Source organism: Halictus rubicundus, chromosome 2 (genome assembly GCF_050948215.1).
Source record: "Halictus rubicundus isolate RS-2024b chromosome 2, iyHalRubi1_principal, whole genome shotgun sequence".
In the NCBI taxonomy this organism is placed as follows: Eukaryota; Metazoa; Arthropoda; class Insecta; order Hymenoptera; family Halictidae; genus Halictus; species Halictus rubicundus.
The window spans coordinates 22,017,103-22,034,372 of NC_135150.1; the positions used below are offsets into that span (position 1 = coordinate 22,017,103).

At 45.1% G+C, this 17,270-nt stretch overlaps 1 protein-coding gene and 1 long non-coding RNA gene across 9 annotated transcripts in view; one reads left to right on the top strand and one right to left on the bottom strand.

The window, feature by feature from the left end:
• Positions 1-16,187, bottom strand: part of Syn1 (Syntrophin-like 1) — a 566,536-nt gene extending 550,349 nt beyond the window's left edge. The window contains exons 1-2 of one of the 8 annotated variants that reach the window (XM_076805932.1): positions 15,860-16,187; positions 9,344-9,915 (exon numbers count right to left, since the gene is read on the bottom strand). In XM_076805932.1, coding sequence (XP_076662047.1) covers positions 9,344-9,412 — 69 coding nt within the window. In that variant the 5' untranslated portion in view covers positions 9,413-9,915; positions 15,860-16,187. Of the gene's footprint in view, positions 1-9,343; positions 9,916-14,723; positions 14,837-14,978; positions 15,343-15,407 lie in introns of those variants that run through there. The other 7 variants (XM_076805931.1, XM_076805938.1, XM_076805935.1 and 4 more) reach the window with 7 other exon arrangements.
• LOC143365617 (uncharacterized) overlaps positions 1-17,270 on the top strand; it is a 152,258-nt gene that overhangs the window by 31,732 nt on the left and 103,256 nt on the right. The window lies entirely within an intron of this gene.

Below are 17,270 nucleotides of genomic sequence, written 5' to 3' on the forward strand. Positions count from 1 at the left end.
TGTAATAACAACAAGAAACTCATTACTCAATTCAGTATTCAGTTTTTCTAAAGTTTTAAATAAGAATGTAAGAGAATTTAAGAATTTATATGTTATAAAATAAATGAGATTCATAAGAATTTTCCTAGATTTAAATTTCTCGAGAAATACTGGAATTTCTGGAGAAATCAGAAATAATCAATTATAAAATTTCTCGAGAAATTCTCGAGAAAGAATTCTCGAGAAGGAACACTACACACGACGCTGACAAGACCAGTGATGTTGACGTATATCGAGAATTCGCTGTATCGACGACGCGACGTCTAAAGAATCGACCGTGATGAGCATCGAGAAATCCATGGCCGGTGGTGCGGGCGCAATTACCCAGGATTCCTTGTCCGTCTTCGAAAAGTAAGCGGTGCAAATTCGCGAGCTTTGCAAATTACGGGCGGGCTCCTATTGTCCTCGGACGAAATGAACGGAAAAACCGGGCGCGGAGCGCGTTTCACTGCCGGCCCGTTCTGGCTGCTTGACGTTAATTAATATGTTGAGCCATTCCGCTGCATAATTAATGTAAAATTATTAATTACCTCTGGCGACCGTTACGCAACGTTACGCTACAATTACACCGAACAACGAGCATCGCGCGGCGCAACTAACTCTCGTTACGGGATGTCGACCGGCCGAATCGCATAAGCTCCGGTGAAATCCAGCCACTCTGGCATCTCGCGGCCAACGACGACGACGATGATAACGAGAATCATAAGCGGGCACGAGATAGAGGATCGATCCTTCCCGACCAGAGATTTTTCGCGCAAGAATCAACGCGGTCGTCCGTTGCTCTGCCACGAGAGAAATCGAGAAAACCGAATGCAGTTCGAGCGCATCCAACGACGAGCATAAATCCTCGGTTTAATATGAACACGAGACGATGGTCGCGGAGAGGCAGGTGCTCGTTCCAGAGAAAGCGAGAGAATGAGCGCGGTGCTGTAACGTTACTTGTACCGCGCTGTTAACATCTGGCAAGGTGGAATGATGTAACGCGAGGCGCTCCGCGCGCGGTTGGAATGATTATTAGAGGGAGCCGGTGAAAGACGAGAAAGAGAGACTACCTGCAGCTAACAGGGAATTATGTGCCGTGCGGATGCACCTCGTTCTGACAGTCTATCTGCAGCACACTAATCGGCGCTCAGCGTCAAAGACGCTGTGGTAACAGTCGTCGATTTTATACGCCGTGTTATTAGGTTGTCTGAGAAGTTCGTTTCGTATTCGATTAACACGCACAATGCAAATTCTGGATTGTCTGACTGTCCCCTCTGAGGCGTCACTAATTTTATTATCACAGTTACTGCATTGCTGAATGGCTTTGCGTTTAATAAATTGCTAAACGTTCTAACGTCGTGCGAGTAAATACACCTTTCGTGTAAACATCAAAATGAAAAGGGTAATGAAAATATCCTGGGTTGAATGAAATGTCCGAAATCTAGAATCCAAGTACAGTGATTTTTCTACATGTGTCGCCAAGGCCTGGATGATAAATGTCGCGTAATTATTCACACTACCGCGGAGTATACCCCGTGAGGGGCCGCGAAGCTCGAGAGGCCTCGGATGCCGAGGAGTGTAAACATAACACGGCTCGGCTGTGTCTCCTTGACATCGGTGTTGTTGACAAATATCGAGAATTCACTGTAGCTCAGAGTGCAAACTGTTAATAATTAGATGTCGCTAATAATCTAGCAGTTAATGCGACATAAAGCACTTAATGAAAAAAAAAATTAAATGTATGTACGTCGTGTCGTCAATACACCTCCTCAAAGAGTCAAAAGAAAGCAAGGTCATTTCTACTGGACTCCCATCTTTTGCGATTGAGACAGAGAATTTTGGTTTCGCACAAATATTCGTAATCTACTAATGACCTCTTCCGCGTGAAGGTACAACCTTAGCAATCCAGGGGTCAAATTATCAGCCTCCCGATTAGCAGAGACAGGGTAAAAGAGGCGCTCTATATCGGAAGAGTATCGGCCGGGCATCTTTTCATCTCGGCGAGCATTTCGCGGCCGGCGTCGATAATCCTATTACGGTAACGATTCGTTCTAAACGCGTCGGCAACAATGGCGAGCGGTGGGAACAGGCGCGGAACAAAGGTACGCGCTTGGAAGCGATCGGAAGCGCGCGGATGCGGCCGTCGACGCGGGCGGGAAACAAGCGGGAGCGGAAGCAAACGAGGCGAGCGTTAGTCGGCCGAAATGAATTTACGCAAAGTGCATTAAAATGCGGACACGCGCGCGAGCGAGCGTTCGTTCCGAGCGTGGCAGAAAGGCGGACAGGATGCGGTGCGGCGCGCGATGCGTGCACGCGTGAACACGCGGAGTAAATTTCGATCGGGAACGGTCGCCCCGATGGGTTATGCGGGTACGAGACCCGGGTACACCGGGTTATATACCGGGCGCAGAGAGGGGAGAAAGGGGGGAGGAGCGGATCCGGTGGCGCGCAATTGGAAAACGCATTACACGTACGCCGCGAGGGTCCACCGCGGAAATAAACCGCAATGCCAGAAACAGCGCGACGAAAATTAAGGGTGAACGGCTCTAGTCGTCTAGCTTAGACCCTGTCTCAACTAAAAAAAAAACTGGTTTCTAAAACCACAATGACTCTCTACAATGAATTCTCGATATATGTGGACAACACGGGTCTTGCCAACGTCGTGTATCGTCCAGGAGACACACCCTGGCCGTGTTATGTTTGCACTCCTCGGCTTCTGAGGCCTCTCGAGTTTCGTGGCCCTTTACGGGGTATACCCCGCGGTAGTGTGGGTAATTCCGCAACGTTTGTCACCCAGGCCTTGGCGACATATATAGAGAAATCATTGTATTTTGAATTTTTCTATTTTCGTTGAACACTTGGAAGATATGTTAGGTTGGATTGAGAGCTTAGTCCGCATGGAGGATCAACTAAATAGCTACTAAGCAGCCTAAACGGGGCCCATGAGACCCTGTATCCCACTAAAAATGTAGCTCTGAAAACCATAATATGTCCCCTCTTCAGAGTAATCGAACTCTTAAGCTCCCGAAAAGATAAATTAACCTCGGCGCGCTCGTCCGTAACTCCATCTTCTAGGTACGGCGCGTTCGTCCGCAACTCCATCTCTCAGGGACGGCGCACCTAGCCGCGGATGGCACAAAAGCCACTATAGTGGTTCGTACCGTTCAAACCGATGCTTTCCACGGAAACCACTATAGTGGCGTACAGTACTTAACGGGTTAAATAGCTACCATTCACCTAAGACAGAGCCAGAGACGTGTCTCATTGAGCAACCTATGTCTCCACCTAGCTTAGACACTGTATCACCTAAAATCCTAGCTCCGAAGACCACAATGTTCCTTTACTGTGAATTTTTCCATAGATTCGGATAAATTAGGTAGTTACCGGTTAGCCTGAATGGATTTAGAGCTACACCACATAGAATGTGTCTAAAACCTAGCTCTCAAAACCACAAAAGTCCCTCTACTCCAAAGTGTCCTCTTCTAATCATTCCAGATGCCTTCTAGACTCCAACAAAGACACACTACGCGCCAGCCAGCCCAGAGTCTAACTCAATTAACCAGACACAGTAGATCATCATCGCCGTAAACAGACAACAAGGTCCAACTTTCCGACGGATCCTGGGGTCAAGAGAACAGCGATTCGTCGCGATAGGTGCACGCGTGAACACGAAGAGTAAATTTCGATCCGGGAACCGTTGGCCGATGGGGATGTGCGGGTACAGGAGCCGGGTACGGGGATGTACCGGGTGCAGAGAGAGGATAGGAAGAGAGGATCCGGTGGCGCGCAATTGGAAAACGCATTACACGTACGCCGCGAGGGTCCACCGCGGAAATAAACCGCAATGCCAGAAACAGCGCGACGAAAATTAAGGGTGAACGGCTCTAGTCGTCTAGCTTAGACCCTGTCTCAACTAAAAAAAAAACTGGTTTCTAAAACCACAATGACTCTCTACAATGAATTCTCGATATATGTGGACAACACGGGTCTTGCCAACGTCGTGTATCGTCCAGGAGACACACCCTGGCCGTGTTATGTTTGCACTCCTCGGCTTCTGAGGCCTCTCGAGTTTCGTGGCCCTTTACGGGGTATACCCCGCGGTAGTGTGGGTAATTCCGCAACGTTTGTCACCCAGGCCTTGGCGACATATATAGAGAAATCATTGTATTTTGAATTTTTCTATTTTCGTTGAACACTTGGAAGATATGTTAGGTTGGATTGAGAGCTTAGTCCGCATGGAGGATCAACTAAATAGCTACTAAGCAGCCTAAACGGGGCCCGTCAGACCCTGTATCCCCCTAAAAATGTAGCTCTGAAAACCATAATATGTCCCCTCTTCAGAGTAATCGAACTCTTAAGCTCCCGAAAAGATAAATCAACCTCGGCGCGCTCGTCCGCAACTCCGTCTCTCAGGGACGGCGCACCTAGCCGCGGATGGCACAAAAGCCACTACTATAGTGGTTCGTACCGTTCAAACCGATGCTTTCCACGGAAACCACTATAGTGGCGTACAGTACTTAACGGGTTAAATAGCAACCATTCACCTAAGACAGAGCCAGAGACGTGTCTCATTGAGCAACCTATGTCTCCACCTAGCTTAGACACTGTATCACCTAAAATCCTAGCTCCGAAGACCACAATGTTCCTTTACTGTGAATTTTTCCATAGATTCGGATAAATTAGGTAGTTACCGGTTAGCCTGAATGGATTTAGAGCTACACCACATAGAATGTGTCTAAAACCTAGCTCTCAAAACCACAAAAGTCCCTCTACTCCAAAGTGTCCTCTTCTAATCATTCCAGATGCCTTCTAGACTCCAACAAAGACACACTACGCGCCAGCCAGCCCAGAGTCTAACTCAATTAACCAGACACAGTAGATCATCATCGCCGTAAACAGACAACAAGGTCCAACTTTCCGACGGATCCTGGGGTCAAGAGAACAGCGATTCGTCGCGATAGGTGCACGCGTGAACACGAGGAGTAAATTTCGATCCGGGAACCGTTGGCCGATGGGGATGTGCGGGTACAGGAGCCGGGTACGGGGATGTACCGGGTGCAGAGAGAGGATAGGAAGAGAGGATCCGGTGGCGCGCAATTGGAAAACGCATTACACGTACGCCGCGAGGGTCCACCGCGGAAATAAACCGCAATGCCAAAAACAGCGCGCGTTCTCGCGCGACGAAAATTAAGAGCGAATGCGAGCCCGCGGTTTTCCACAGAGAACCGTGTGCGGAAAGAAGGACGCAGCTAGCGGCAAATACGAGGTAGGGGTAGAAAGAGAGTGAGAGAGAGAGAGAGAGAGAGAGAGAGAGAGAGAGAGAGAGAGAGAGAGAGAGAGAGAGAGAGAGAGAGAGAGAGAGAAACGCCGACGATCGTCGACGGATGAGGATTCAGAGGGGTCAGGCGAGAGGAAACGATTTCGACGGGGTAGGGGGCAAAAATGCTCGGGGGTGGCCGGTGAACCGGTGCGTGAAATTGGGTAAAAATGAATCGACGCCGGTGTGCCCGGTGTGCCGCCATTATTCCCGAAAACTCGTATCGGGGATGTACGTACCGGGGCGGCTACCTACGTGACACGTACGGGATCGACGAGACGACGATGCGGAAAGCGCAGCCAATGTTTTTTCGGGCGTCGATGCGCGAGCGCGCGCATCCGTGTCGCGTGTGCTCGATACGCTGCTGCACCAAAAGCCTAGACGTATCGGTCGCAGGAAAAAATTGACACGGTTGTGCACGCAATGGCAACGCGCGATGCAACGCGACCCGCCCGCGCGCCCCTCTCCGCTCTCTCACCAAGCGCGATGAAACACTCGGGTCGCGGGGACGGTAACCGGCCCCGGTAATTAAATTAATCCGTCGACCGGCCCTCGGAAAATAGTCCTGCGGCCAGATTTCGATACGCGACACGCCGTGAATCGCTCCCCGATCGATTCTAAGAGTCGTTACGCACTTTGCCAATGGGAGAAAGCTGGCCATCCGCATCGACGACCAAATTTGGCAATTTGTTTGCACGGTAGGTAATAAATATTAGGTTGTTGCAATTGAAATGACTGTTTTTCACATTTCAAACTTCCCGTCTTTGTAGTTTAGTTTTTCCACGGCAGATGGTGTTGAAGTTGTACAATATCAAAAGTACATGTCTCGTACATGAATTTTCGTGTATAAGTTTATTGATATTTTTTTTTATATGTATCGTTTATTTTAAAGTGGTCCCGTTAACAGCTAGGTCATTAGCGACCACATGGTTTACAATTGAATATAGAAGAGAAGGTTACGGTTAATATTTACATTGTGGTGGGGTACAGCAAAAACAAATTTATAACAGCTTATATATATATATATATATATATATATATATATATATATATATATATCAATCGATTTAAAAAACAGAAGGACATTCCCAATATTGTTCTCGTTTAAATTTGTCATGAGGTCATTTTCGAGTACGGTGTGAATATTGATATTGTACAGTCTTCTAAATGGAAAAGTATTCAAAAAACAATGTGCTGTGAAAACTGCATTTGATGAGTTTATTGCTTCACGTTTGTTGGCTTTCTACCAGAAAGGGGCATTGGAGCACCTGTATCACGATGGAAGAAGTGCATTGATGTCGATAGAAATTATTTCGATTAATGGAATATGAACGAAGTTTGTAAAATAAAAGTTCATCTTAAAGATTCAAAAATGGCCATTTCATTTGCAACAGCCTAAGAGATTGTGGATCTTTATGCAGAATAAAAATGATCAGCCTCAATTTTACTAGGCTTGGGATAATGTATCCGATATTCTTAAACTCTTTTTATCTTTTTACTATTATAAATTAAACCCACCCACTTTTGCAATAAATCCATAAAAGCCGCAATCGAACGATAAATTAAAAAAGTACAAAAATAATGAAGGTAATAAGACGGCTTGACACAGTCAAGAGAAAAATACTAGAACAACGGACGCAGATTGCTGCGACTGCGAATAACCAGTCATCGAACAAGGTCCCTCATCGACATTGTCACCTGGTCGACAGTGCGCGACGATTCTTATTGTCCCCGGTCTGCTTCGCTGGCCAGGTCTGACGAAGTCTTTAAAGGTCTGGCGAGGTTTGTCGAGGTGTGACGAAGTCTGACGTCCCTTAAAATCGCTCTATCATCGCGACTCGGCGGTCCCTTGAACCTAAGCGCACCCTCCGAGAGCGTCGTCGCCATCGATCGTCGCGTTACGTATATCGACAACACGATACTTGTTGATTCGGGCACGGTATCCGGCGTTACGTCGATCCCAGAAACACAATCTTACGTTCGCGAAACGTTGATCGGAGAACGCTGTAACCGAATACGTCTGCGAGCCGATAGACCGTTGCGCCATAGGTGCACGTACTGTACGTACTGACCTCAGCGTTAGAAGGACCTCTCTCGGTACAATACACAATGGTTGAACGCTATCGGAGGAAGGTTGCGCTGCGGCGACACGCGATACCGGTCTTACACGGGATTTACGCTAACAAAGTACAATCTGCTTCGGCGGTACACTGTTTGCGATGCCCTGCGTAGGCCTAAGTAGACATGAGTAGACCTGGGTTTGCTACCAGAGCTAGAGACACTAGGGAAAAGCACTGCAGTGTGTGCCCTAGGGAACACTTTGTGGGACAGTTCCCCAAACATCTGATACCGAAGGTTTAAATGTCCAACGTTCTGTATGTCCATCTTTTCATCAGATTAGGACTCCAGAGTTCAAGGGGACTCGACTAGGTAGCTACTCGTTAACCTAAACTGGGTCCCTATAGCGGGACTCTACAGGGTGTTACGTTTATGTGAAAACGGAAATATCTCGTGACGCACTGAAGTTAGGAAAGAAATTTGTTTACAAAAAAAGGTCGGTACGAAGGGAACAATCTTATGGTGTAATTTTTTTCGGGACTCGAATACTGATGGGGGAAATTTCAAACTCAAAATAATTTTCTTAAATGGAACCACATATTTCTTTTTTGTCATAGCACGATAGCACTTTCCGAGATGAGTTCAACGACATATCACATTATGTTATTTACTGTTACAAAACATTAGAAATTTTATTATAAATTTGTAACTTCTTAAGTAGGCAATGGTGATACATATCTGGTTGCCGGCTATTAGCTGCACACTGTAAACAAAGATCAACCTTCCTATGTCTCCTCAAGTTTCTCAAGTTACCGAAATAACTGAACAGAAAATTTATTGTTCATATTCTTAGTAATTTTATTCAGTATACGTAAATGAAATTGCACTGTTTATTAGTTAATTTAACAATTTCATTATTTTTTACGCTTATCAATGTTTAATTTAACCGTTGGCTTTCGTTGAGATGGATACCACCGATGAAATTCCCGACCCACTTCTACATAGGATAAATATCCATCACCACGCAGACAAACTAATTCAGCTTTTTCTGGAAGGGCATGTTCTGGAATTAAATAACTTCGAAAGCACCAAGCAGAACTCAACGAAATTATTGCAGTCTCTAGTACTGCACTTTCTCAACTAAAATAAATCAGACTCGAGACAAATAAGGCAACTCTTCAAAACATATGACAAGAAGGTCAATCTTTGTTTACAGTGTGCAACTAATAGCCAGCATCCAGCTATGTACTACCACTGCCTATTTAAAAAGTTACAAGTTTTGTGACAGTAAATAACATAATGTGATATGTCGTTGAGTTCGTCTCGGAAAATGCTATGGTTCCATTAAAAAAAATTAATTTGATTTTGAAACATCCCCCACCACGATTCAAGTCCTGAAAAAATTACACGATAAGATTGTCCCCTTTATACCGAACAATTTTTGTCAACAAATTATTTTGCTGTAACTTCAGTGCGTCACGAGATACTTCTGTTTTCAGATAAACGAAACACCCTGTACATTCCCTAACAATCTAGCTCTGATGACTCCAAGTCCCTCTGCTCTGAATTTTTCTCTTTTCATTAAAAAAGGTTCGAATCAGAATATATTAGGTAGCTACTGATTAGCCTGAATGGAGTTAGAGCTATGCCACTCAGGGTAATCTGTATTCACCTAGCTTAGACCCTGCACTGCCTAAAAACCTGGTTCTGAAGATCGCAAAATCCCTCTACTTCAAAATTCCCTTTTCTAATCTTTCCAGACAAATTCGACGCAACGATCAAGCTAGAAACCAAATAGCAACCAGCCAGCCTAACTCAATTAACCAAATTCAGTAGATTATCGCACGCCCCCAATCACCATAAACAGAAAACAAGCTGCGAACTTTCCCGAGGACGTGGTTCATCGCGACTGAGAAAAAGGGGTGAAAAGTGCAATTGCGGACTTACCGGGACTTGTTTCAGCTCGGCACACCTCTCTCGCGCATACTTTTCCACCGCGATGATAGCACCGAGCATCACACACAAACTTCGAAGCACTGCGAACCGGTGGTGTACGGGTGAAACAAGGAGAAGCGGAAGAAGAGGCAGAATAACGACCACGACCACGACGAAGAAGAAGGACAAGAAGAACGAGAAGTAGAAAAAAAGTAAAAAAAAAAGACGAACGGCTACACGCAACGGGGCGAGTTGTATGGAAAGAATAGACACGGGCCGTAGAAGCACAACAGGTCTCAGCGGTGTGTTTTGAAAGGTTCGGCGTACCGGTCCCCGGTTGAGCTCTCTACCGGTAATCGGATAATATCGTTAGCATATCACCGGGCGGGTGCTCTCGGTTTTAATAAAAGCTCCGATACAGCGATCGCGAGGGCACGTAGTCCGCGCTGGCAAGGTTATAATTAAAGTGTTTGTCTCCGGGAATTAGTCTCTTGCCGGTGGTGATGTTGGTGCTGGTGCTGGAGCTGGTTGCACCCACGTGAAGCACACGGCATGCGTGTGGCTCTTTGTGTGCTCGTCGGGGTCTGCGTACGTGAGCATTGTAAGAGAGAGAGAGAGTGAGAGACAGAAGGACGAACACGAAGAAGAGAGAAGAGGATACAAAACGAGAGAAAACGTGATAGACCCGACCGATAAGGAGAGAGAAAGAAAGGGAGGGAGAGAGAGAGAGAAATCGGGCACCCAGAACACGCGTGTGTACGGCACTGTCGTGCCCCTTGCAAAAACCAATAACCTCGGCAAACGTCGGCCACCGGTTGTTTATGGCCTAAAAGAGAGAACAAGAGCCTGAAAGGTAGAGAAGGAACGAAACACGACGGGAATCGCCGTGCCGGAGCGGGAAGCACGAAAAAGAAGACAGGCGCCGCGTCGCGTCGCACCGCGCGTACGTCGAGGAGGGAGAAACACGTCGCTCCGAGTTCCAGATCATTTTGTATACCTGCACCCAGGCTCCGATACCCTCAGGAACCCTTCCACCATCGAATAATTGGGTCGTTACGTGGCCGGCTATAACCCGAGTTTCCAGCTTTTATCGAGTCGATGCTCGGCGCGACCGTATCCGATGCCCCGGGACCCTAGGCTCTCTGTTCAATTCCGCTTCCTTCAGCGTGACTCGTCTCGCCAATATCAACCCCCCTCCCCTAACATCGCCCTGATTTTTCATTCATATTTTCAGTTGAGGGTCTTTAGCTAAAGGGTTGCTTTAGTTGCTAGTTTTAGTGAATGCGTAAATAAGTAAAAAAAAATTGATGCAAAATCAAAACGCATCAGTAAGCTGTGTGTGCTGCTGTGATTGACGCATTGTGTGACGAGTGAATTCGCAAAATTCTCTGCAACTAAGGTTTTTATTTTCTTGAAAAGCGTGTGCCTCAAAGAGTTATACGAGTGAGATTATTACATAGAATGCACTGCATGCATTAAATAAGGTTTCAGTCGATATTGCCTACTGTCTAGAACTTGAAGACATCAACAAAAATAATTAAAAAAAAAACACCCAAAGAGTTAAGAAATCAGTGATCAACAAGAGGGTTGAAACGCCGTTTCAATACCAGAAGCAGAAATTTTTATAGAAAATTAGTAAAAAAAAACGATTAAGAAGATGTCTGAACAAAGTATTTTACTGTCCATTTCGTGTATCATTTACCTCCACCCATTAGAAAACAGTATGAACAGCGGCGAGCAAAGTCTGCGAATTCTGCACGCGATTTTAGCGTTTCGCTAGCGGATCGGGAAAACTACCGGTGGGGCTATAGTTGAAATTGGAGTTGCAAGAATCCGGGGAATGCGACGGAACGGTGAATCTCAAGGCGCAACTTCGAAACAAGAGGAATTGAAAATCGTAGGGTAACGGTTTCGCCGACTTTCCCATGGCGTTCGCTCCGACTTCTTTTTCGTTTCGATCGGATTCCTCTCGCGTCCCTCCGACCATTTTTGCATTTGTTTCTACCCCCGAGAGGAAACGACAAACAAACGTCGAAATGCGCAATGCGGCTAAAAATCGAATACGACGAAGAATACGTGTCTACCGAACAAAAAAAAAAAAAACAAAACGCAACTTTCGCAAAACCGGCCCGGAGAAAGGATCGTAAACAATTCCGGCTGTTCCGGAATCAATATCGTAACAGAGGCAACTCGCCTGTGGTTGCCGTTACATCGCCGACAACAAATAAAATATCCCTGGAATCTCTCTCGCGGGAGAGCGAGGGAGAGATTTATTATACACGCTCGAAAATAATTACAAGAATTTGTCCGATGAATTCGACGCCGCGGCCGCTCGAAACTTCGTTCCTCTGTTCACGCCGGCGAATTTGAAAAGTTTAATCCTGACTCAAACCCCGTCCGGTTTAATCCTGAGACGCGGATCCATCCTACCGATATCAGACGATCCGATCCCGTTCTTGCGGGCATGTACGCGTCGGGGTTAGATACGCGTGCCAGCGTGCTTCAGGATTAAACGCAAGCGTGTTTTAGCCGACCGTTCTCTTCAAACGCACAATAAAAAACCGTGGAAAAATGATGAAGCGACACGACTTCCCGTGAAATGCTCCAGCTACAGCGTGGGAGGCTGCTGTACTCGCCAAGATGTTTACGCGTTCGTGCTCAAGAGTAATGAATTCCAGCAAATTTCTATTGCGACATTGATATTTTCAAAATTTTCATGCGCGAAAAGCACAGCCTGGATAAATGAGGCGAATGAAATACTATAATTTTAGCATTGTAATTCGTCTATTACACTGCGGATCTTTAATCTCTCATCAGTGGTTCGATTAACCCTTAAATGCATGAGTGGGGTCCGCAAAGGACCCCAGTGTTGGATTTTGTGTTAACATTTTTAGCCGCGCCATTTGTGAACTGAGAGTTCAGCTATTTGTTTCTGTCAATATTTAGGTTATGTTTAATGTGTTTACAGAAATAAATTGTTGCTGTAATCAAAGTTAGCAAGGAATTAGGTAAGTGGGCTCCTCAATGGACCCCATGTATCAATTCATGTTCTTAATATTTAGTTTACCTATGCACTTAAGGGTTAAGATACTACTAAATTCTTGTAATATTTTCATTATTTGAAATTACACCCACCCATTTCTGCCTCTACCGCATAATCGTCTGTCTATCGATTACTTCAGTGTGAACGAACACGAGATGATTTCATATACGACAATCACCCTGTAGATAATGCGATTAACTTCAATCTGTGAAGAGGTTCAGCTTTTGGGGAAGAAAAAATTTGTTTCAAATGCGTGATAATAAATAAAAGACTTTTCCTCAAACATTGATTAGCTTGACAAATCTCATGAATTTTCGACTAGATTTTTTCGACAGTAAAATCTCGGGCGGAACAATTTTACTCGAAGCATAGGATAGATAAATAAAAATGCTCTTAGCGTTTCAAGCGGAACAGATTATGCTCCATTGCACTCGTCCTGCGTTCTACAAGGACCCCGTGTACTCTTTACGTACAAATGGACCCTCGGGCAATGGGAGGGAAATAAAAAAAATATTTACCTTGCCGACGTACCACGGACGAAAGAATCGAGACGAGCCAAGCAAAAGTGAAAAAAAAATCGAATACAGAGAGCGAGGGTATGGGGGATAAGAGAGGGAGGGAAGAAGAGAGAGAGAGAACACTGGTTCGAACAGAAAATAAACGGTCGAGCTGGTCAGAGCCGGTCGCTTTTACAATGATTTACCGTTTTCCGCGCGTGTATGGACATATGACTTCCGGTCACCGGTGGAACCCATGACGCCTGGTTTTTCTTTTTACTGACAATAAGTTTCGAATCGGAGAAGTCGATTCTTCCTCGAAATGTTTACCCTACTCCGGAAAATTGAATGTAACATCCGGAAATTTGATCTTTCTACGTAGATTTTATTAAATAGTTATTTCAGTTTTATGCCGGAACACAAACTTTGATATATTTCTAAATGGACCACGATTTTTATAGTTGCCTAATATATTGCACATTCCGTTGCTTTCTCTATGCATACCGTTCCATTATTCTTTTGTTTCAGTTTTATTCCGAAATACAAAGTTTGATAAATTTTTACAAAAATGGACGAGGATTTTGATGGCATTTTTATATATTGTTATTAACCCCGCCCTTCCTCTTGCACATGTGACCCATTAATCAGTCATTTCGTTTCTACACAGAAATACAAATTTTCATCGATATTTATAAAAGCGGATATCGATTTTAATCATTTTTAATGTATTGTTCCGATTCCGTCCGTTCTCTTGCTCATGTGTCCCATTATTCAGTCGTTTCATTTCTAATCGAACATACCAATTTTGAGAAATGTTTACAATAACCGATCCCGATATTGATAATTTTTCAATATATTGTCAAATCCTCTCTCTACATATTCCTCTCATTATTCAGTTTCACTGCAGGATACGAATTTTGATAAATATTTACGAAAACGGTGCGCGACTTTAATAATTTATTAACAGTCAGCGGATATTTATGCAAAATAAAAATCTTCCGAGTCGATTGCAAGAAGGAACTAACTAAAAAAAGATTACTTTAATCAATCTGATGCCTTGAAAATACATTGACATCGTGAAATTCTTTTAACATTTTTACCGTTTTAAACACCTCCAATTTTTGTCATAAATCCATAAAATCCACTGTTCACTTATTAATGTATTAACTCCACCCTCCTACTCTGTAAGAATGTCCCATTATTCAATTATTTCCATTTTACGAAAATGAAAACGTCCCTGACTCTTAAAATTTTTGAACATGTTCTCAATCACAACCCTTTCTTCTACACACTCATCATGAAAAACGTCCTAACCCAAATCAACCGTTTACACGTGATACAATAAAAATACGACATAAAGTGAAACAATAATTAGTTGAATCCAGAGTGAAATAAAAAAAGTCCTATCAGCCTAAAGGGTTGAAAGCAGACCTAAACTAGCTTACACATAGATTCTCCTCGGGATAAAACTTAGAAATTAGCGCAACCTGAAAACCCATGAAAACTCGATCAAATATTACGTCTACACTTACAATTCTCATCCCTCCCAATCAAAAGCTCGGCAAACATTTTGCGTCTCCGCTAAACTTTCAACTAAAAATTGCCCAAGCCCATAATCGCCAAGACACTTTGCAAAGGCGACCGGCTAAAGCAGCTTTTCAAAATGGAGCCCAACCGCAAGCAAAAAAAAAACACATAACACACATCCTTCACCTACATCCACGGTAAACAACCACTCTCTCAAGGAAGAAAACAAAAACAATTACAAAATAAAAATTACAGCCGAAACTGCGCCGCGAATATTAACGCGCGGTCGAACGGAAAGGATTAAAGAAAAAAGAAAAATGTTTACCTTGTCGTTGAACCTCGGGGAAGAGAGGGGTGGGTCGGAAGAATGGAGTGTAGACGAACCAAGCAAAACGAACGAAAAGAAAATTCGAACACACTGACGACGATGAGAGAGAGAGACACTGGTGAACGGTGTTGTTGTTGATGGTGGTTGTGTCAGTGTGTATGCGTGTGTTGAGAGAGCGTGCTTTGGTTTTCCAGCAAAAAATAAACGGGCCACAGCTGATCAGAGCCGGCGGCTCCCTACGATTCGATTTACCGTTTTCCGCGCGTGTATGGGCATATGACTTCCGGTGGGCAGTGGGAGGCACGACGGCCGGCCTGCTTTTCTTTTCTACGGCTAGGATGATCAGATTTCTTAGTCGATTTTCCCCTCGTTCTCGACGTACTTCCGGTGCGTGGCTCGACCCGATTTCCGTCGATTCTCCTCCCTCCTCCTCCTCCACCCCGTGGCGTGTTTCACTCTTCTCGATTAGACGTCGAAACGCGTCATCGGTCGACAAGGGCTAATACATTCGGCGATCCGCGTCAGAGTCAATGACATAACCGGCGGTCGGTTCGCCTTTCAGCAGCCTCGACATGTTTCCCTGGCCTTCCTCTACTCGTCCTCGATTCTGCAGCCGCTAACACACATACACATACACACACCCTCTCTCTCTCTCTCTTTCGCTAATTCCCCTCTCCCTACCTTTCTCTCGCCTCGATGCCACTCGTTTCCTTTTCACGTATACGCACGGTTTTCTACCGCGAGCACGACCCGCCTCTCCGACGTACGACACGCGTTGTAACCTCACTTTCGAAAAAGACGCGACGAGATTCTCTCTTCACACTGAACGATTCATAACCCCGATCACTCGCGCCGGATTCCTGACACCGTGTTGTACTCTCCTCGAGAGAGGGGGAGAGAGAGAGAGAGAGAGAAAAAGAGAGATGCGATTTCCTCGCTGTTCCCTTTTTCTTTCCGGTGGCCACGGTGTGCCAGGTTAATAAATCGATCGGGACACCGGGTCCGATCTCGGAACGAGGAAGTAACAGGGACACAGGGTCGCGGATATACGTATACGTTCGGACGCGCACTGGACCCGAGACCGTGGAGAGACGAGCGCCGTGACACTGGTTCAGGATGATATTTAAGGTAACCTTTATTTATCCAAGACAACCGTGCTCGATTATCCGTTGTTACAAAGCCGGGGTTGACAATTCGCACGGGGCGAGAGGAACGCACTCGCGGGGGGACCGCCGCGACCCGTGTACCTCGCACGTTCCGCGCGCGTTTTCCGTTTAAAACGCCGATTGTCGGCGGGTCGTTTCGTCGAGAAACGCGACTGGATGTAGAGGCGCACGTCACTCGCCGCAGAACCGGTCACATCGCCGAGGAGACTTTTGCGAACGGGTTACACACTGAAGAATAAACCGGAGAACCGCGAAACCGGGCTGAACCGAAAACGACCGACAACCGCGACGTCACGAGTCGTACTAACTCGTCGAGCGGCTCTCGTCCGGCCCGATGGACCTATCGCGGCGCTGCTCGCAGGACGCGCGCACGACGCACGCGCCGCCCGCCGTTCAAACCGAGAACCATCGTTTACGCGCGCCCCGCTTTATCGACGCAGGTGTAATCTAATTAAATGCGTGCACACACGGGCCCCGACGCAAGCTTATGCAAACCGAACGCTGTAAACGCGTCCTAGCCCGGAAAAATCCCAGACACCCATCGGAACCTGCCATCGCGACGCACGAATAGTTCGCCACCTGGTTATTCAATGCGAATACGTGCTCCATTTATTTATTTTGCTTACTATTTAAAGAGCTCCGCGCGGGCAACCTGGTTTCGAACTCGATGGCGGAGTGATTACGCTGCGCTGGTCGGATCCGCTTCGTTTATTTTAAAAGTGGCCTAAGTCCATTTGTCAATTTTTTTTTGCCCGTAGTTACGCGTATAACTTCAAGTTAGTTCAATAATTAAAACCATCACTTTGAAAGTGGCCATTCCATTATTGACAATGTCCGAAGGGCATTAACAAAAAGTGCCGGATTGGTAATAACTTTATTCTAAATGAAATGAAACAGATATTTCTCTATACTGATATTTCATATCATCAAAATTTTTGGAGGACGCAATTTTTAAAAGGGTAAAGAATTCTAACGGGGAAACAATAAATTGGTTAAAAATACGCTGGATGCGTTTTTTGAGAGATGAACCATATAAAATTTTCTTTAAGTTATCAATGGATAAGAATGCAAAGTTTAAAATCCCGGATTTATTACCACGTCGGGGTAGACCAAGAAAGTTCGAAAATATTGTATTGACACCACTTTATAAAAATATAATACAAATTACAACTGCGAAATACGAGGACATGATGGACTTACTAGGATACATACCACCGGTGTACCATGACTTCTTCAAATCCCTTCCACATACACAAAATGTAGATGAGCAGTAAATTGTTGTGATTTATGTAGTTAGAAAATGTTCTGAATTGCATAAATTGTGTTTCTGAAGTGTGGTAAAGATATATAAAGTAAATTGAGTATTGTTTTTTCAATT